Source organism: Schistocerca americana, chromosome 9 (genome assembly GCF_021461395.2).
Source record: "Schistocerca americana isolate TAMUIC-IGC-003095 chromosome 9, iqSchAmer2.1, whole genome shotgun sequence".
In the NCBI taxonomy this organism is placed as follows: Eukaryota; Metazoa; Arthropoda; class Insecta; order Orthoptera; family Acrididae; genus Schistocerca; species Schistocerca americana.
The window spans coordinates 63,398,737-63,421,676 of NC_060127.1; the positions used below are offsets into that span (position 1 = coordinate 63,398,737).

Sequence of the window (22,940 nt, forward strand, 5' to 3'; positions counted from 1 at the left end):
CAGAGATGTCAGTCGAGGCGGAAGTACAGAGGCAAAGATGTTGTTGAAAGACAGGTGAGGTATGAGCGGCGGCAAATTGAAATTAGCGGAGATTGAGGCCTGGCAGATAACGAGAAGAGAGGATATACTGAAGGGCAAGTTCCCATCTCCGGAGTTCTGACAGGTTGGTGTTAGTGGGAAGTATCCAGATAACCCGGACGGTGTAACACTGTGCCAAGATGTGCTGGCCGTGCACCAAGGCATGTTTAGCCACAGGGTGATCCTCATTACCAACAAACACTGTCTGCCTGTGTCCATTCATGCGAATGGACAGTTTGTTGCTGGTCATTCCCACATAGAAAGCTTCACAGTGTAGGCAGGTCAGTTGGGGTGCTTTCACACGTGGCTCTGCCTTTGATCGTATACACCTTCCGGGTTACAGGACTGGAGTAGGTGGTGGTGGGAGGGTGCATGGGACAGGTTTTACACCGGGGGCTGTTACAAGGGTAGGAGCCAGAGGGTAGGGAAGGTGGTTTGGGGATTTCATAGGGATGAACTAAGAGGTTACGAAGGTTAGATGGACGGCGGAAAGACACTCTTGGTGGAGTGGGGAGGATTTCGTGAAGGATGGATCTCATTTCAGGGCAGGATTTGAGGAAGTCATATCCCTGCTGGAGAGCCACATTCAGAGTCTGATCCAGTCCCGGAAAGTATCCTGTCACAAGTGGGGCACTTTTGGGGTTCTTCTGTGGGAGGTTCTTGGTTTGAGGAGATGAGGAAGTGGCTCTGGTTATTTGCTTCTATACCAGGTCGGGAGGGTAGTTGCGGGATGCGAAAGCTGTTTTCAGGTTGTTGGTGTAATGGTTCAGGGATTCTGGACTGGAGCAGATTTGTTTGCCACGAAGACCTAGGCTGTAGGCAAGGGACCGTTTGATGTGGAATGGCTGGCAGCTGTCATAATGGAGGTACTGTTGCTTGTTGGTGGGTTTGATGTGGACGGACATGTGAAGCTGGCCATTGGACACACTGAGGTCAATGTCGAGGAAAGTGGCATGGGATTTGGAGTAGGACCAGGTGAATCTGATGGAACCAAAGGAGTTGAGGTTGGAGAGGAAATTCTGGAGTAGTTCTTCACTGTGAGTCCAGATCATGAAAATGTCACCAATAAATCTGTACCAAACTTTGGGTTGGCAGGCCTGGGTAACCAAGAAGGCTTCCTCTAAGCGACCCATGAATAGGTTGGCATGTGAGGGGCCTTCCTGGTACCCATGGCTGTTCCCTTTAATTGTTGGTATGTCTGGCCTACACCCGTGCTCTCTGCTGGAAATATCACTGTGCCATGAAGAAAAATGATCCTGATCCTACTCCTAATGATCCAACTCCCCAAGACACTATCCAAATTGAACACTGCCTGGAACAGTTCCGTCCTCCGTCACAGCGGGACCCACCTCCTCTTCCTCTTCCTCAAAATCACCCTCTCCAAACTTTCCAGGAATTTCTTACTTCCAGCCTTGCCTCTCAATTCTTCTTAAAAAACCTTAATCCTACTCCCAACATCACCACTGCTGATGCCCAGGCTATCCGTGATCTGAAGGCTGACCGATCCATCGTCATTCTTCCGGCGGACAAGGGTTCCACGACCGTGGTACTTGATCGTCGGGAGTATGTGGCTGAGGGACTGCGTCAGCTTTCAGACAACACTACTTACAAAGTTTGCCAAGGTAATCCCATTCCTGATGTCCAGGCGGAGCTTCAAGGAATCCTCAGAACCCTAGACCCCCTACAAAACCTTTCTCCTGACTCCATCAACCTCCTGACCCCACCGACACCCCGCACCCCTACCTTCTACCTACTTCCTAAAATTCACAAACCCAATCATCCCGGCCGTCCCATTGAAGCTGGTTACCAAGCCCCCACAGAACGTATCTCTGCCTACGTAGATCAACACCTTCAACCCATTACATGCAGTCTCCCATCCTTCATCAAAGACACCAACCACTTTCTCGAATGCCTGGAATCCTTACCCAGTCTGTTACCCCCGGAAACCATCCTTGTAACCATTGCTGCCACTTTCTTATACACAAATATTCTGCACGTCCAGGGCCTCGCTGCAATGGAGCACTTCATTTCACGCCGATCACTTGCCACCCTACCTAAAACCTCTTTCCTCATTACGTTAGCCAGCTTCATCCTGACCCACAACTTCTTCACTTTCGAAGGCCAGACATACCAACAATTAAAGGGAACAGCCATGGGTACCAGGATGGCCCCCTCGCATGCCAACCTATTCATGGGTCGCTTAGAGGAAGCCTTCTTGGTTACCCAGGCCTGCCAACACAAAGTTTGGTACAGATTTATTGGTGACATTTTCATGATCTGGACTCACAGTGAAGAACTACTCCAGAATTTCCTCTCCAACCTCAACTCCTTTGGTTCCATCAGATTCACCTGGTCCTACTCCAAATCCCATGCCACTTTCCTCGACATTGACCTCAGTGTGTCCAATGGCCAGCTTCACATGTCCGTCCACATCAAACCCACCAACAAGCAACAGTACCTCCATTATGACAGCTGCCAGCCATTCCACATCAAACGGTCCCTTGCCTACAGCCTAGGTCTTCGTGGCAAACAAATCTGCTCCAGTCCAGAATCCCTGAACCATTACACCAACAACCTGAAAACAGCTTTCGCATCCCGCAACTACCCTCCCGACCTGGTACAGAAGCAAATAACCAGAGCCACTTCCTCATCTCCTCAAACCCAGAACCTCCCACAGAAGAATCCCAAAAGTGCCCCACTTGTGACAGGATACTTTCCGGGACTGGATCAGACTCTGAATGTGGCTCTCCAGCAGGGATATGACTTCCTCAGATCCTGCCCTGAAATGAGATCCATCCTTCACGAAATCCTCCCCACTCCACCAAGAGTGTCTTTCCGCCGTCCATCTAACCTTCGTAACCTCTTAGTTCATCCCTATGAAATCCCCAAACCACCTTCCCTACCCTCTGGCTCCTACCCTTGTAACAGCCCCCGGTGTAAAACCTGTCCCATGCACCCTCCCACCACCACCTACTCCAGTCCTGTAACCCGGAAGGTGTATACGATCAAAGGCAGAGCCACGTGTGAAAGCACCCCAACTGACCTGCCTACACTGTGAAGCTTTCTATGTGGGAATGACCAGCAACAAACTGTCCATTCGCATGAATGGACACACAGGCAGACAGTGTTTGTTGGTAATGAGGATCACCCTGTGGCTAAACATGCCTTGGTGCACGGCCAGCACATCTTGGCACAGTGTTACACTGTCCGGGTTATCTGGATACTTCCCACTAACACCAACCTGTCAGAACTCCGGAGATGGGAACTTGCCCTTCAGTATATCCTCTCTTCTCGTTATCTGCCAGGCCTCAATCTCCGCTAATTTCAATTTGCCGCCGCTCATACCTCACCTGTCTTTCAACAACATCTTTGCCTCTGTACTTCCGCCTCGACTGACATCTCTGCCCAAACTCTTTGCCTTTACAAATGTCTGCTTGTGTCTGTGTATGTGTGGATGGATATGTGTGTGTGTGTGTGTGTGTGTGTGTGTGTGTGTGTGTGTGTGTGTGTGCGTACGAGTGTATACCTGTCCTTTTTCCCCCTTAAGGTAAGTCTTTCCGCTCCCGGGATTGGAATGACTCCTTACCCTCTGCCTTAAAACCCACATCCTTTCGTCTTTCCCTCTCCTTCCCTCTTTTCTGATGAAGCAACCATTTGTTGCGAAAGCTTGAATTTTGTGTGTATGTTTGTGTTTGTTTGTGTGTCTATCGACCTGCCAGCACTTTCGTTTGGTAAGTCACTAAGGATTAAGAGTAACAACTTGGATAATAATCGCAGTGACACTGTGCGTGCGTGTGTGTGTGTGTGTGTGTGTGTGTGTGTGTGTGTGTGTGTGTGTGTGTACTCTAGCTCAAAAAAGGATTTGACAAGGACTTTCCATTACCTGTTTTTGCTTTTGTAATAACAGCAATGCTTTCCTTTCTATACCTTTCGGACGCTGACGAAAAAGACTGTTTTGACAGAATATGTTCTCAGTCCATTTATTGTTTTGACAGAATACATGTTCAATCCATTTATAGCATTAATCAACTAGGAACATAAAATAAAACATTTCTTTCTGAAGCAAAACTTTATGTATACAATTTTCATAGCTAAAGTGAGTTTTGGGTCGTGCTAATAGTTTCAGATATTGTGTGAAAGTGTAACACAAAATAAGTGTTATTAGCGTTTTCATTCATTGTATCAATTATGTTATGAAATATCACTAGTTTGTGTTTATCGAATGCAAGGTGTAGAGTGTCGCATTCATCTTTGTACCCCGTTTTTCTTTTCTTTTCTTTAACAGTGTCGCAGTGTCTGCTGCCGATCCTTCCGGCTCCGCCGAATCTTCAGGCTGCCACATATTCGTAAATTGTCTAATATTGCCTGTAGACAGAAATAATGTCATTAACACTCCTTCATCCTACAGATTTATGTTGCCGCAGCAGCGAAACGTCTAGCAGTGAGTGGTCAGAGAGAAATGCAGTAGGTCGTGTCGAATTTGAAATACGGTCACCTAATGAAGGGCCGAATCCTTTTGGCGATAGCAGTACTGCGAGTGATGCCAGTGTGAACGTAAGTTTTGTGATATTAAGAATTTAAGAACTCCCGGACACAACTTTGACTGACTGCTATCCTGCATCGAAATACCACTTCCCATAAGATCAGGAAAATTTGAGTGATGCGGGGCGCAGAACTGTGAGGGTGACCTCTTTGTGTGTGTCCCCTGTCCACTGTGTACTCTTGTGCCAGTGTGGTGATGCATCCCTCCCTGCCCTCCCTGCTTTCTCCTTCTGCCCCTCCTTTGTTGTGACTCCACCCTTGCACATTTTTCCTTTCTTGCTCACCATTTACTATTACTCAGATGGTTCTCATTTTATCTGTCTGCAGTATGTTAAGTTGCAGTACCTCTACAACCCCTTTTTTTTTTTTAAAAAAAAATTATTTGCAAGACTGTTTCATTTCTTGCAGATATTATTGAACACCAGAAGAGATCTTAGAGCCGTATTGCAACCTAGCATCGTGCAGGTGCTTAAAGTGGGAGTAATGTTATCAAATATATATGCAAATATTTTAGTAAATTCCAGAATGAGATTTTCACTCTGCAGCGGAGTGTGCGCTGATATGAAACTTCCTGGCAGATTAAAACTGTGTGCCCGACCGAGACTCGAACTCGGGACCTTTGCCTTCCGCGGGCAAGTGCTCTACCAACTGAGCTACCGAAGCACGACTCACGCCCGGTACTCACAGCTTTACTTCTGCCAGTATCTCGTCTCCTACCTTCCAAACTTTACAGAAGCTCTCCTGCGCAGGAGAGCTTCTGTAAAGTTTGGAAGGTAGGAGACGAGGTACTGGCAGAAGTGAAGCTGTGTGGACGGGGCGTGAGTCGTGCTTCGGTAGCTCAGTTGGTAGAGCACTTGCCCGCGGAAGGCAAAGGTCCCGAGTTCGAGTCTCGGTCGGGCACACAGTTTTAATCTGCCAGGAAGTTTCATTTTAGTAAATTAATTATTATCCATCTCTTCCGTAATTGTTGTCAATTTTACACTTGTGAACACATTTACTTTTGTTTGAGAATGCTGCAACTGGATTAATGATGTAGTTACAGTTGCTGAAGTGGTGGAACAAAAGTTATTGTTGTTATTTCCTCTCATAAATTTGTCTCTGTGTCAACCTTCTCTCTTCCACCATATTCCTCCCCTCTAATCACTCTGTCAGACTCTCCTTTCCCTCAGAAAAAGAAACACACACACACACACACACACACACACACACACACACACAACGCTTAAGATGATTGGAATAATGTTAATGAAATAATTTCAATTAAAACTTGCATGTAATTTGCAGTGCTTGTTTTGTGGGGTGGTTAGAAATAGCCCCACAATCCTTGCTTTGGTTTCTCAGTTTATGGAAAGCTATTGAAACCTTTTTCATTGGTCTCAGTAAATTTATATTTGGCTTACTAGATGAGTTATGTGTGTAAAAGAGAGTGCGTCACTGTGGTCAGATACATTTTTTCGATTCATGCATGTTTGTCACCAAAATGTTTGACTGTATGTTGTTTACACCTGCTTGTTGAAACAGTGTTACTATTTTGAAAGATTTTTAGCTGGGAATGAATTCCCTCATTGAGGCGTGAAATTTACTTACCAAACTTCTCTTTTGAAGAACTAGTAGTGTATGTTGAGGAAGGACGTACATGGTGTTTGTTTCCATTTGACTCTACTGTTAGAATGCAGGACTGAGGCATAGCTTTAATGAGTTGCTTGAGAAATTGATTACATTTTCTGATCTGTTGTAGAGAGTCTAAGAATACCCTTCCTTGCCAACACAGTTCCTTGACAGTTGTGTGTGACAATACTGTGTACTTTCTGTACTTTTTAATCATTTATTGCTAAGTAAAAATAAGTATCACTTTCTCTGGTCCCTTACTGTGTTTTAAGTCTTTTAATCTATGGCCTTACTCTCTTATTAGGCAAGGTGCAATTCCTGTGGGGCCCCCTTTTTTTTTAAACTGCTTCCTGTTACTTATTTTTGATTGAGAAATGCCAACGTTATGACGGAACTGCAAAAAGTATTTTTAGGTCAGTTCGCCTTATTACTCAGTATAGTTTTGTTCAGTCAGTCATTTGCTTGCTGTGGCCTCACAATTGTGTGCCAATTATGCCTGTTAGGCCTTTCGATTCGCCGGAGCTTTCCAAAATGCTCGATGAGTCCCAACAACTCTGCAGCTCCTGCAATCAGTGTTTCAGTGCAGACGAGGTGTACTGTTGATCGAATCCCCCGAGTGCATCGTGACCATCAGTGTTGTCACATTCTGTGATACTCTACACGTGTGAAAAGTGTGATTGCTAAATGCTGAAAAAGCAAGCATCTAGCCAAATTACTGTTAAACTTTATTCTTTACATAACTGTTGCCTGAGTGTTACAGTATAGCCTGACAATCAACAGAAATAGGGCTGTGCTGATGCTACACAAATGTACAGTGCTGGATTATCTAGGAGTCATCGGTACTGCAATAGTTAATACAGTATCCACACACTGCTTCCCTCTGCCCTCTCAGCACTGCTAAAGTTGGATTTGCCAGCTCTCTGCTGCTCTCAACAGCTGTGTTTTGTCTCGTGTTCTAGTCTACCACCACCCTAAATATTTTATGTCATTATTAACTAAATGGCAAAGTATAAATAGCTTATAATTGGATAGGTAAGAAATCTGCTCACAAAGCTGCAGTAGGAGGAAACACACATAAATAGTTAATGAAATATGCAAGCTTTTGGAGCCAGTGACGCCGTCTTCTGGCAGAAGGGTTAAAGGGGAAGGGAGAAGTATGAACAAAAAGAACTGGAAAGGTTTAAGAAAATGAGAGAATTGTGGAAAAGTCTCCCCCGGTCAGGGGAGACTTAATGCATAGGATGGAAAAAATAGTTTTTCCATCTCATTTCATCTGGTAAGTTTTCCCTGATCCAGGGCTCTGGGTGACTTTTCCATAATTCTTCCAATTTTCTAAACCTTGCCAGGCATTTTCCATTGTCCCTCGTCCCTTCCCTTCAATCCTTCTGCCAGGACGAGGAGCCATGGGCTCTGAAAGCTTGCACATTTCATTAACTTTTTATGAGTGTTTTCTTCTGCTGCAACTTGGTGAGTAGATTTTTTATCTATCTAATTAAATTAATTTTCAGAAACTGATTATTCTTGTTAAAGTAAAAATAGCATAACATAAAGTGTATGTAATGTCAGTATCGACTGATTAGCACTCTACGACGTTAGGGAGTGCACGAAAATTATATAATGTGTTACATAAAATGTTGCACTTGCAGGTAGGAGGTGTGAAGGAGCAATATCACAGTAGAGAACCCCTGTTCTGCGTTCAGACAGTTAGAGCTGTCTCCCTCACCATCACTGGTATTATCCACCAAGATCATTGACAGGCGAATGTAGCAAAGTTGTGATTTTTTCTTTTCTTTTTTTTTTCTGACTTCACGTTTACATGCCATCTAAGCCTACATATCAGATAAAATCTTTCACAGCTCTTTTTGCAGTTTGTTCCACTAGATTGTTTAAAGTGCTCTGGTTATTGTCTCATATTAAGTCAAAAATTTTCCATTCTCTTTATCTGCTTCCCCTGACAAGCTTTTCCTGCATACTCTTTGCACTCAAATATGATACAATCTCACGTACCATCTGGTGTGCCAAATTTGGGGCACTGTCTGTGCCTCCTCCCGATCCGACACAAATTATGTGAAATAAAGCTACGAGCTGTGAGAAAGTGACTTGTTCCTTCACTCTCTGTTTTAATCTTTCCCGAACACTCTAATTCTGCTCTAATTTTCTGAGATCTCCCGTCACACCTGCCACTTATTTGAGATTATATTTCATGTTTATGTTTTGTCAAATGCGAATCAGCATTGGCATAAAATTCTATGTATGTTGTGTTAGCCGGTCAATTGTTGTCTCACAGCTGACCGTAAAGGCTCTAGTCCTAATGTGACCATCTCTTAGAGGCACACTGAAGGCCACAGTGCTTCTGTCTGCTGTAGCAGGACCCACAACTGGTGCATGTAAACTGTTCTGTTATGACGTACTTAATTACTACTGGTGCAGTGTGGAAGTGGTGTTGTCTTGTATTTATTCACATGCTGTGTATTAACATAGCTCCTTTGCTGCTCATTTCCTCAATGTATGGTAGCATTTGATGTAACTGAATACTCAGACTCAGTGTAAGAGTTTTGTCTCTGTATATAAGAATTTTGCACTGTGGTAAAAGGACGTAGTTTGATTCCTGCAGTGCAGTTGGAAGTTTAATTTTACTACATCACAGTGTTAATTCACTGGCATAGGCTGTCACGTGCTGGGGCTGTAGGGCTCCCGGAAGAGATATACACTCTTGAGGGCAGCTTTCAGTTATTGTCTTAACTGATTTGCCTCGGAATGACATTCTTGCCATCTTACCTCTACAGCTATATTTGTTAGATAATCCTGTAGTGTATCCTGTAAATGAAGGAACAGAGATTCCCAACACAGATTGTAAGATTCCCCTGAAACATCCACCATGATTCCAGCTATGTATTTAGATGCTGACATACAACCCAGTTTGTCCGCATCATCGATTCCTTTCTTTTTATTAAATTCCGTGTGCTCCTACTTCTGAAGTGTTAGAACTCCACCAACTCTCAGATGAATGCAGACACTCAAATCCCAGTCTGTAGGATTTTATCTAACAACTTTGTCTTTGCAGTTCCCATCTCCTCTACTCATTGGTCAGAATCACCATAATGCCCACTGAGTGGGTTAGCACAGTGGTTAGCACACTGGACTCACATTTGGGAGCACGACACTTCAAATCTGCATCCAGCCATCCTGTTTTAGGTTTTCTGCTATTTCTCTAAACTGTTTAAGGCAAGTGCCAGGATGGCTCCTTCGAAAGGACGCAACCGCTTTCCTTCTCCGTTGTTCCCTAATCCGGGATTGTGCTCCATCTTTAATGACTTCATTGTTGGCAGGAAGTTCAACACTGATCTCTTCCATCTTCCTCATAACCCTCTGGTGCCCTCAATCCTTTCTGTTCTGCTGGAAAGCAGTCCGAGATAGGACAAATTTAAATTACTTTCCATGTTTCGGGACTGCATACCCTGATGTGCTGTTGCCATTTCACCATTGTATTTAAAGTGATTCACCAGCTAAGAATCAATACAATTATATATTATATAAATATAAATTTGAAGAAAATACTGCATTTTTGTGGTGTGATCTACTTATGTCTGTCATCTTTTGTTGTCCAGACAGTTGTTGAAAATGTAAAACAGTAGTTTTCTCTCTTTAGAAAATAAGAGAGAAAATTAATTAGTTCTCACATAGATACACTTGAGCTCTTCATCTCAAGAAACGTACAAAAAATAATAAACTAATAGAACCATATATGCCGTGTAAAATCTGATTCAGTATTTGTAATGATTTGTCATTTTTCTCATTTGCCTCTTCATCTCTGATGTATATTTCAGTAATATATGTTCACGGAGTCCTGAAGCACACATATGCTTTGGACAGCTTTGGCAAGGCAGCATCTAAAAATGAGGCTGAGATAGTGTAGCTTTGTGTGGTGGGGTTATGTGCTTGATAAATGACTGAAATTATTGTTTGGATATAGTTTTGTCGTCTCGCCTCTCTGAATGCCCCTCACGTGCTTCTTCCTACATCCAGCACGAGTGATGGTCTGGGAATAAAGTTGCAGGGCTTGTACTCAGGAGGAGAGAGATCAGAATTCCTGTGCGGATATCCAGATTGATTTCCCTTAGTAGCTTAGTATGAATGCTGGGATGGTCCCTAAATAGTTTCCTTTCCAACCATTATGAAAGTCAACATTGTAGTTTTTATTGCAGAATTTTATGTCTTCTGTCAAACTGCCAGGCTATTGCATATTGTGCAGATCACTTTCATGGGTGTCTCATCTCAAGTTACACCTGTCACTCTGTGGAATGTGTATTGGGCCAGTATTCTTGCATATTTAGCTCTTCTATAAGTCTGGGAGTTTTTTCAATACAAGTATCTGCTACCATTTTTTGAATTGTTGCTGACAATCTCACACCTGTGCTCATGCGTGGTTAATGTTGTTACACTTTTTTTTTTAGCTGAAAGGTTTAAGGCACATTGCTCATCTAATAAGCTGTTTAAAATAATTTTTGCACAATACTCCTACTAGCTTAATTTTGCACTCCTGGCCTTCATTCCATGAGCAATAAGGTGCTAGTTTCTTTCACTGAATATTTATTTCTTCTCTGGAATTTGAGAGTTCCATATAGCAGCACAATGTTCAGAGGTTGACAGACTGGTCAGCACTTTGGGTGCATTATCCTGTTCAGTTTCATGAATAGAATGTGGCTAATAGTTTATGATCTCCTCAATCTTCACTTCTGTTTTATCATTGGCTGACAGCCTACTACTTCCACCAAAGTACATCCTATCGGAATCTGCCCCACACGTAGTTCTGAGGCATTTGTTTTTACTAAAATGCAAAATTTCCATCACTGTTATTACTTTCCCTCTGTTTGCTGCTAAATTTTGAAGAATACAAGTGATCTCAGTGGAAATCTTTCTGTAGTGCTATATGTGTTATGTTTGTGTTAACAGGAGCTTCAAGTTGTTGGGCTTCCACCACCCAAGACATGGGACAACGCAGGAAATTCTAGCTGTGGTTCATCAGGCAGCTCTGACGTCTTTGATCCCGAAATCCCGAGAAGAGATTACTGGACGTGTCTGCAGTGCAGCAACGTGAACAACAGACCTGCATTCCGATACTGCGAGAAATGTTACAAGGTAATGGATCGAAGTTGCTCATTAAAAGTGCATAGGAGGAAAAGAAGTAAAAGAAAAAGGGACAAAATAGAATTAAAATAGGAATCTGTATTTTACTACAGTCAAACAGAGTAAGGAAATTTAAAAGCAATATCACTGACAGAAAGAAATTCACACAAAATAATAAAAAATAATTAAAAGGTGATTGTTGTATCCACTTTGATTAGAGAACACAGCAGGTGTTTTTGTAAATTACCATATTTACCTGATTATAAGACGAGGTTTCTTCCCAGACTCATCATTCGAAAAATATGGGATGATCTTTTCACAGATTAAGCAACTGCTGATGAGGTCAACATTTTTATATTGTTTAATATATTAGGACAGAAGTTGTCTTACATTTACATGTGAAGCTTTCACACTGTTAAGCTTTCTTACAAATTTATATTGAACAGTCCCATTGGGTGGGGCTTAATGAACACTGCTTGCGTTTTAGGCTCGAGATTTGCCGATACGCCAAAGCGCTAGATACATTATCAACCTTGCTTGAACAGTCTTGTAGCATTTGACTCACAGCACTAGGGCAAGGGACATGCATGAAATTATGAACTAGTGACTGCAATAATTTAATGCTGTACTTAAAAAATGACAATTTTGTGAAACCTCAGAGAAAACGACATTAAATTCTATCAACTTAAAAATTTCTGTTTTGCAGTAAAGGTTCTCATAGATTTGTAGATACCACACTTGTACTCAGGAGGACGTCGTTATCAGGAGAAAGAAAACTTGCGTTCTACGGATCGGAGCATGGAATATCAGATCCCTTAATTGGGCAGGTAGGTTAGAAAATTTAGAAAGGGAAATGGGTAGGTTAAAGTTAGATATAGTGGGAATTAGTGAAGTTTGGTGGCAGGAGGAACAAGACTTCTGGTCAGGTGAATACAGAGCTATAAATACAAAACCAAATAGGGGTAAGAGTTGGTTTAATAATGAATAAAAAATAAGTGTGCGGGTCAGCTATTATGAACAACATAGTGAACGCATTATTGTTGCCAAGATAGACACGAAGCCCACGCCTACCACAGTAGTACAAGTTTATATGCCAACTAGCTCCACAGATGACGAAGAGATTGAAGAATTGTATGATGAGATAAAAGAAATTATTCAGATGATGAAGAGAGACGAAAATTTAATAGCCATGGAGGGGAAATAGAATTCGATAGTAGGAAAAGGAAGAGGAGGAAACGTAGTAGGTGAATATGGAATGGGGCTAAGAAATGAAAGAGGAAGCTGCCTGGTAGAATTTTGCACAGAACATAACTTAATCATAGCTAACACTTTAAGAATCGTGAAAGAAGGTTGAATACGTGGAAGAGGCCTGGAAACACTGGAAGGTTTCAGCTAGATTATATAATGCTAAGACAGAGATTTAGGACCCATGTTTTAAATTGTAAGACATTTCCAGGTGCAGATGTTGCAATGCCACTATCCGAATGTGCTGTAATAGTTTTAGACCATGTGGCATCGGACGTCTGGAAAGCGGCTGTCGCGTGTAATAAGCCTGAATAGCTTTGCTATGTAGTTCAGACTACTACACGGAATTGCTGAATAAATATTGGCTATGGCGTACAAGAAATCGAATGTTAAATGAATTCTGATTTTCATTAACAAAAGTAACCTCTTTGAAGTGACTGAACAGAATGCACTAACTGGTATACGTTAATCACGCCTAGCAGGCGAACAACATTGACGTAACACAATATACACACACATATGATAAACACTTGAACTTGCTGTAAGTTAGATTGATCTACACCAACTGTCAGTAATGATTTTAATGTTACTGAATTTGCATTGTACTGAAGGTACAATGAGTACTGTGGTGGCAATAAATTCTTTAATTGAATAATCAGTGAACACTATAGAACTGATGGTTACTAGAGATGTTAAAAAACATTACTTTAGAATCATTTTGTTCTAATGAAACTGAATGGGTTTTTACGTTGATAATGTACTGAAAAGCCACCACATTAATGTGGCACAATACCTGGCGTCTTCTGTCAGTTGTATAATCCGGCGTTTGTTGGAAATTTTCGGCATTAACTCCAATTATATCCTCTTGTTGCATTAATACACCTATACATAATATAGCCTTTTTACTGGTATTGCTGCACACACACACACACACACAGTGATGGATTTGGGATAATAATGAACTATTTTCTGTAAATAATTGATGACGCTCATGGAATGCACTTTGAATCACAAACTTATTATTTCACTCAGACATTACACTGTAGAGAACTTGACTTGATAAATACATAAACTGGTTCACTACGGATAAATGTACTTGTTATGGCGGCGGCATAAAATGCACCATTTGTGAAAACACTGTCATACGATAACTACTAGTTCGTTGCTTGTGCTGGCGTGAGCTCATCAGTGGATCTAATATGGTAGTAAGATCACATTGCAACATTAGCTGCAGACACTGGTCATTTCATACCTTGCTGCTGGTCGCTGCAGTCCGTCGTAAATTACACAGACTTCCACAAGGCATGCCATGTGCTTTTTGAGCGGGAACAGCAACTATATTGCTCACAAGCCGTCTCTGTCGAAATGTTGCATCCTGCAAGCCTTATTGTCCATTTGACTTGCTGACACACCATAAATCCAGTTCGTGTTTCTTGTAAGCTCACTTTTAACTGTCTATAAGCAACGTTACCGCACCGTACTAAAACCGTCACTTTCGCGCCGCGTGATCTCGGTTCTGCATCTGAACAGTTCCAGAAACATCTCTCTCTACTGCCAAATTCACGCGCCAACCTGCATTGTCTGCGTTCTCGGGGATTTCCCTCACATTTAAACATTAATTTACACTATGCCATGTTCTCTGTTTACAAATGGACATACCATAACATTACCATATTCAGTTACAGTCATTTTATATTAGTTTAATATATATATATAACTAATTTTAAACTAATATTTTTACTATACGTAATAATATTATCCTAGTTTAATGCTTCTTTATTTTGTCTTCCGAGGGCAGCACTATTCATATACTGTCTTACTCGTAGCGCTATTTCATTTGACTGCCGCCAGGCGGAAGCACCTGTGCTTTTGTTTGCGCAGCTATCCAACAGATGGCATGAGCATTCACTTATTCAACTGCTGCGCCTTGGCTATGCTTAGTTGTGGCATTATGTATGCCCCTCTATTTCATCCCGGGTTGTTTATACAAGGTCGGGATGAAATACCATCCTGCCTCCTGTCATGTTTACTATTGTTTGAAACCATTACTTAAATGTGCTAAATTATTTTGAATTCCTCTTGGAAAGACAGACATGTTACATGACACACATAATAATACTATGATTATAATGGTGATTAAGAACTAATAAACAACATGATAATTTTCAGTTCAGTTTGCCTATTCTAATTTAAATCACACAGTAACACGTTAATTCCTTCATTAAATACAGTCTTACATTACACATATATTTTTTAGTTTCTGCCATACCACCACAGTATCAAAACGTGCCCTATTATTATAGTCTTTACAAAATTTTAGTAATACCTACTACAATTATATACAATAGTGGTTTCCTGTACTTTTAGAGTCTCTTTCTTTATTTTTGAACTTTTTACTCTTGTATGTTCTTCCTATACAGCTTTGAGTCCTCTATGTTCCATACACCATAGTTTTTTCTTTGACTTAGGAAAGATTAGACAGTATGCATTGGTATGTCACCCACCTCAAAGGGACCCTTGTATACCTGAAAAAACTTTGAAATTTCTGAAGTAATTTCTTTGGATTTCTCGTGGGATTTGACCAACACGGGGTCTCCTACTTCTACGTTAGTTAACTTTCCTTTCCCATTATGTCTTTTCTTCCTCCGTAACATTATTTTACCACGCGTTCTTTAACTAGCCCTTTATTTTCTTCTAAAGTCATCTCCTTTCTTGAAGGGAAGTTAATATTCTCTTCAACTATGTTAGCCTCTTTTATTCCCATCATTATTTCATTTGGGGTAAATCCTGTACTTTCATGCCCCAGGTTATTTAGAACATTTTCAATGTCAGGTACGTACTTTTCCCAACTACTATGTTTGTCATGGCAGAATGCCCTACAGAGTCTACCTATCTCTTTCACATAGTGTTCGGCCAGATTGCTTGCTGCATGGTACGCTGCTATATATCTTAATTCTACTCCTTGCTCTTGCATACTCGTTTTCCATTTCTTTGAAATGAATTGAGACCCATTATCTGACAGTATAACATTTGGTTTGCCTATCTTTACAAAATAGTCCTTAATCATTTTGTCACACACTGCTTTTCCTGTAGCTTTTCTCAGAGGATATAATTTTACAAATTTTGAAAATACGTCTACTGCTACTAAAATGTAACAAAAACCTCCTATAGTCTTAGGTAATGGACCATAGAAATCCAAAGCCACAATTTCTAAGGTATCTTTGGGTAAAATGGATTGCATTGGATCCCTACTCTTCTGATTTGTTACCTTCACCTTCTGGCAGAGGTCACACGTCTTCAATCTTGCATGGATCCTCCTTGCCATATTGTTAAAATATACTGATTCTGTCAATTTCTCCAAACATTTCTTTGTTCCACAATGCCCACAACTTAAATGTATGCGATCAACTAATGCTACTACACGTTCCTCCGGCCAGCATACTCTCCACACATCTGACGTTTCCTCTCTCCTTCTGAACAATAGTCCATCAAATACACAATAATATTTTTGCATCTTATCATTACCCCTCTTTCTAAGCTCAGTTTTCACTAATACTAAAAATGGATCCTTATTCTGTTCCCTTCTTAAATTCTTACATATACTGTTGATTTCTTTCTGATTTTTCATCCCTTTTATGTAGTAAATTCTCTTGTAACCCTCTTCTCCTAACACTCCTTCTTCTGGTCTCATTCCTATAGGTAGCCTGGACAAAGCATCTGATACTACGTTCTGTTCACCTTTTATATACTTTATTTCAATGTCAAACTGCTGTAAATACAACACCCATCGTGTCAATCTGGTATTTACTAGCTTACATTACTAAGAAATGTCAATGCCTGATGGTCAGTATATACTATTACTTTATGTCCCCACAAAAGTTATAAAATTTTTTAAATGCCCAAATTATTGCTAGAGCTTCTTTTTCTGAAATGGTATAGTTACGCTCACATTTACTCAACGTCCTGCTTGCAAATGCTTTCCTCATGCCCCTCCAAACTGACTACTTGGAATAAGTGTGCACCTAATCCATATCCGCTGCTGTCCGTTTCTGAGCAAAAGGGCAGACTTAAGTCTGGATGACTTAAAATACTATCATCACTAAGTTTCTCTTTCAGGTGTTCAAATGCCTCCTGACACTCTTTTGACCAAACAAAAGCTTTACTTTTCTTTAGTAACTCATTGAGTGCTGGACTATTAAATGCCTGGACTGACACATATTTTCTGTAGAAACCACACAATCCTAGAAAAGCTTTCAAATGCATCCTACACTTGGGCACAGGGAATTCCTTTCTCGCTTTAATCTTCTCTGGATCTTTCTTAATTCCTTGACTACTAATTATGTAACCTACAAACATAATCTCACTTTTCACAAATTCAGATTTCTTCAATCGTAATGTCATTTCTTCTTTATGCAATGCATGCAACACCTCTCTCAATATAGTACAATGTTCCTTCCAACTTTTGGTAGCTATGAGTATATCGTCCACATACACTGTAATTTTGCTACTCAACTCCTTTCCTAATACTTTGTCTAGAGCCCGTATAAATATGGATACTGAAATATTCAGACCAAATGTTACCACGCAATATTGGTAACATTTTCCTCCAAATAAGAAAGCCGTATATTTTCTATGCTCCTTTGCCAGGCCTATTTGCCAATATCCCTCTGTTAAATTGAGACTACTTAATTATTTAATCCCATTAAAATTTTGTGTTATATCATCTAAACTGTCTGGTTTGTCACATTCTATTATTGAATTTAGCTTCCTGGCATCCAGTACTACTCTAATTCCACCATCCTTTTTCTGTACACACATAATCGGGTTATTATAATTGCTATTACTTCTTTCTATTACTCTGTCTTTCCATCCTGTCCAATTCAGCAGCTACTGCCTTCCTCTTTGCTATAGCTATATCAAATGATCTTCTATAAAATGGTTCATGAGGTTTAATATTTAACCTACATTCAAAATAGATTACTCACTCTTCCTGGTTCCTCAGAAAACACCTATTCGTTTTCTACTAATAGATTATACAGCTCCTCCTTTTGTTGTTCATCAATGCTGTCCACTTCACTTACCTTCTGATGGAACAACCTATTCTTGTCTAACCATAGATTCTCACTTTCACCAACATTTCCTTCCTCCCATTCTTCACAACATTCCACTACTGACCCTTCCACTATTTTGAGACAACCTAATGGTTCCTTCTCATCTACCATGTGTCCTGCAAAATTCACTGTATATTCTGTACCCAAATATTTAAACAGCATCAGCCCTTGGTCACAACTAATTATTACTTGATTTTCCATCATCCAATCTGAACCTATAATCATATTTATGCTTAACTTAGGAATAACTAAAGACACACTTTCCATATTACCATTTTGAAATACAAATACACTTGTTTCTTCACAGGTTTACTTAACTTCCCTGTGGCACCTGCTATCTTGAGTCCAGCCACAGACTTTTCTGGAATCTCATATTTACTACTAATATGTTTCCACAAGGACTCAGAAATACAAGTTATCTCACTATCTGTATCTAATAATGCATATTCACTTACATCATACAACTGTACACTTATTAAGGGTTGGCCTAACCTAATTGATGACTCATCTTCCTCTTCTTGTAGCAAATCCTGTTCAGTAGCCTCATTAGTCCAATCTGCTGACATTCCTTGCACTAACTTATCACTATACTTATCTGGCGGTTCCTTTTCCCTCTCTGTGACTCTCTCTCTCTCTCTCTCTCTCTCTCTCTCTCTCTGGGATATTTTTCTGTTTGTCTCTCCTACTGTGTTTTGACTCATTTCTATTGAGGAATTTTCATTATCACCTATCACACTTTCATCCTCTTGGCTCAGATCCCTATAATTGCCTCTTTTGACAAGGTAAACTTGTGTTTCCCTTTCAGCATGGGGGAGGGGGAGATACTCTCTTTCACTTAGTTCTGCTCTTTGGGTACCATATAACCTCTCATATTCTTGATTAGGTTCACCTACTATCACCATATCACATTTACCATTAAATACTTGCCCCTCTACACTAATGATTTCATTACCCATGCCTACCAAGCTGTTACCTTCCTGGCCACTCTTTGAATTATTTCCTTTGAAACACTCTCCTAACAAATTATGCTCCATCTGTGTACTCACACTACACAGTTCAATGTTATCAGTAGGAGCACCTATCTCCATTACCACCTCATCACTATCGTCACTACTAGTTTCCTCATCACTATGATCACTGGTACTACTTATTGATTCCTCCTCTGCCTCACTAGATATTTCGGGAATATCTTCAATATTCTCCTCTATTTCAATTCTATCCCTTCCTTCAACTTTCTCATATCTACTACAAGGATCCTCTCCTAGCTCTCTCTCGTACTCTATTAATCCTGTACCTAACTCACATAAGTCATTTACCCATTGATCATTTCCTTCCTCACCACTAGTATTATTGGGAGACTTACTCTCAATAACTACACTTCCTACTTCTTTTCCAGTACTACCATTGATAATCTTTCCTATATTTCTGCAAGTACTAACCTTTTCCCTTTTGGGTATCCCTTCTTTAACATTAGTTATGCTATTATGTTCATTTGCTGGCAAGGTATCATCTATGTCGCCTTCATAGGCTTTCCTTAGCTTGTAATACGTATCTAGTTCCTTTTTTCTAAAAAATCCAGCTAAACCTTGTACCCATTTTAATTTAGAGTCCCATTGTCTCTACCCCATTGCTTCATATCTTTCTCACACCAAGCATGGTATTCATTCTGTTCACTCTTATTGCAATAATTTACTTTCTGTCTATTATATTGCCTATTATTATTTTAATTCTTATTTTGGTGATAATGTTGGTTCCTATTATACTGTTGATGGGGCCTACCCCCATATTCCGCTCCAGTTCGGCCCTCTACTGTGGCAGTTCTTCATTTTCCGACTGGTATTGAAGTCTACCATTGTAGTTACCTCTACCACCAAAACCTCTTCCACCTCTTTTACCTCTATTAGTCCTCATTGATCTCACTCCATATTCCTGCCTTTGTTCATTCCTGTTATTATTACCATTATTATGGTAATTACTATAATTGTGTCTGTTCTGGTTATTATAGTTGGACTTGTTTTATTACTACTTGCCAAGCTAATGTACCCTTGTACATTCCAAGGTAACTTCCTATGCAACACATGTAGCAAGTGCTCCTCTGTTACCAAACCCCTTACATTATCTACTTTTCGACACAAGTCCTCACAATATTCTCTCATGGTCTTGCTGCCACCTAGTTTAAATGGTGCAGCATCCAAGAATTCCTGGTACACTTCACTCTGTTTACTTTTGGACCAAAATTCCTCTTCAAATTTACTCAAAAACTCTTCTAAAGTTTCACAATCCTCTGCGGCCCTACTTGCCCAATTCGTAGCATCACTGATCATCTTAGTTTCTGCTATCATTATTCTATTTTTCTCAGGGAGTTCCCTGGGAATCAGAGTCTTACAAGCTTTCATAAAAGTTACAGGATGTATTTTGCCTTTCAGGTCAAATTTTTCCAATTCGGCACCTATATGGTTATGATATCCCCCTCCAAATGAATACATGATAGCTGACTTCTTCGCATTTTCCAAACTCTCAATCCTTTCAGCAACTTCTGAAGTTACTGTAATTAGCCCTCCTACCTCATTCACTTTCAATTCAGAAATTTGTTGATGCACATGGTTAGCTAAGACTTTATTTTTACCATCTACATCTTGCTTTATTACTGCTACTGCATTAACAATTTTGCTATATACAGCCTCTTCAACTGCTTGCATTTTGGTTTCAGTGCTTGACTGAACATGAATAATCTTGGTTTCCAATTCAGAAACAGATTCCTGTATTTCGATTTTCATTTCCTGAGCTACTATCTCATGAGTTTCTTTAATATGTTTGACTTCAAGGTTTACTAATTCTACACTCTTTTCAACTGCTCTAACACGTCCTTCATAGGTGTCTAGCCTCTCCCCCATTACTTTCAATGATGCCTCCATATTTCTATTTACAGTGTCTATTTTTTTGCCTAGTGAGCCTATTCTTTCATTCACTTCCCCTTTTATTTCATTCATATCCTCTTTCAGCAAACCTATATTTTCATTTACTTCCTCTTTCAACAAACCTATATTTCCGTTTATTGTGCTTATGTTTCCATTCATTGTTTGCAACATGCCTACCAACATACTTAAATCCCAAGTGGGTTCCACTACGTGTTCCACTTTTATTTTTCATACATGTACTGGGTATGCAATTGGTCCTTCTAAATTACTTTGGTCACTATCTGTGACTTCCTGTTTTATAGTTTCGATCGTTACATTCATTGTTTTTTGTAAGTTCTCTTCAGCCACACTACTCTTTGCACAACTATCGAACACATTCTGGTGTACTCTCAAATACTGTGCCATCTCTGGTTCACATGTGTTATCTTCCCCACTGTTACAATTTGGACTTCCACAATCTTGCTCTACTTTGTCCATGTCACTTCATAATTTTTGCTTGTCCGCCATCTTGGAATTTCATAAAAATTTAGAGATCGTATTACTTAAAATACACCCAATTTTAACTGCAAAGTTCAGGACACTAATTTAATATTAATGCCCCTTTCGCCTACGGTCGCCACGTGTCGGTCAAATACCACGAAAAATTGGCTACTGTGACGAGTCCTGTCACGGCAAAGCCATATGCAATGCCACTATCCGAATGTACTGTAATATTTTTAGACCATGCAGCATTGGACATCTGGAAAACGGCTATTGCATGTAATAAGCCTGAATAGCTTTGCTATGTAGTTCAGACTACTGCACGGAATTACTGAATAAATATTGGTGATGGCATACAAGAAATCGAATGTTAAATGAATTCTGATTTTCATTAACAAAAATAACCTCTTTGAAGTGACTGAACAGAATGCACTAACCGGTGTACATTAATCATGCCTAGCAGGCGAACATCATTTACGTAACACAATATACACACACATCACTAGGAAGGTGTCCCTTCCCAGGTTTTGGCTAGTGGGAAAGATGACATCTGCCAGTGGCTGAAGTGCCCAAAAGCAGTTGGTCATAGGGTTTCGCGATCATCCTCAGTCCTGGAGACTGAATCAGTGAAGTCCTCCTGGCCAGAGAAACCCAAGGATCAGCGAGAGAAATCCAGAAAGACCACCACCAAGACCAAGGGAATTGCAGTGGCGCCCACACCACCATTATCTACAAGCTCTGCATCTGAGGATTAGGTGAAGATTCTGGGATCCGCTGAGGACCTAGATCTCGCCAGAGCCTCAGAATCAATGGATATAGCCTGTTCAGGAAAGAAGTTGGTGGCAGCAGGTGACCTGAGGCGTAGACTGCCTCATTGACACTTCATGCCTTCCCAGTTTCACAATCACATCATCCACTAGTGGTGGCAATTTTTTCCACCACCTGGCTGAGCTATGGCAACTGTTAAGCTTTACACCTGCTTTCTGCATAGCCCTCCAGAAAACCTGGTTCCCAGCAATGTGAACCTCTGCCCTTCACGGTTACAGGGGATATTACGAGAACCGTAATGAATGTAATAATGCGTCAAGTGGAGTTTGCATTTATGTCGTAAACTCGGTATGTAGTGAACCTGTGCCCCTTCAAACTCCTCTTGAAGCTGTGGCTGTCCGGATATGGACGATGCTGGAAATAACTGTGTGCAATGTATATCTCCCTCCAGATGGCGCAGTACCCCTGAACATATTGGGTGCACTGATCGATCAACTCCCTACATCTTTCTTATATTTGGGAGATTTTAACGCCCATAACCCCTTGTGGAGTAGCACCATGCTTGTTTGCCACAGCAGAGCTGTCGAAAATTTACTGTGTTTCGGTGTGTTGGAAGAGATCCCGAGAGTCGTGTACCTGTGATAATAGTATCAGAGGTACATCAAGTACTACCCTCTCCTGTGAATCCTGTCTCCTTTGCAGAAAGTACATGATCTGTCAATACTCATCCACGTGACTGTGAGTGATGTGTCAATTTTAAATCTAGGCGTCCTGTGGATGGGAACCAGGGAGGAATTGGGATGTTGTACCAATCCCTCTAACTAACACGTTTGAGGTGCTGTATCTCACTGTAATTTAAGCTGAAGCAGTGGGACTCACTTCACTTCTTTTGGGATGTTAGAGGGTAGGAGCCTGTTAATCATTGGCAGATCAAACGTCATATGTACACCGAATGATGATATCCCTTAGGGAAATGACAGCAGGGGACAGAAAAGGACACCAGGTGCTCTCATTGTGTATGCCTGGAGCCTCATTCAACTTGTTGAAGAGGCTGCTCTAGCAG

At 40.7% G+C, this 22,940-nt stretch overlaps 1 protein-coding gene and 2 non-coding genes across 4 annotated transcripts in view; 2 read left to right on the forward strand and 1 right to left on the reverse strand.

Moving 5' to 3' along the window:
- LOC124551206 overlaps positions 1-22,940 on the forward strand; it is a 128,827-nt gene that overhangs the window by 69,201 nt on the left and 36,686 nt on the right. For both annotated transcript variants that reach the window (XM_047126197.1, XM_047126196.1), the window contains exons 4-5: positions 4,487-4,632; positions 11,182-11,367. In XM_047126197.1, the coding sequence (XP_046982153.1) occupies positions 4,487-4,632; positions 11,182-11,367 (332 nt within the window). The remainder of the gene's footprint in view (positions 1-4,486; positions 4,633-11,181; positions 11,368-22,940) is intronic.
- Positions 5,210-5,284, reverse strand: Trnap-cgg. The gene has a single exon. It is a non-coding gene; the product is annotated as a tRNA-Pro (tRNA).
- On the forward strand, positions 5,447-5,521 carry Trnap-cgg. The gene has a single exon. It is a non-coding gene; the product is annotated as a tRNA-Pro (tRNA).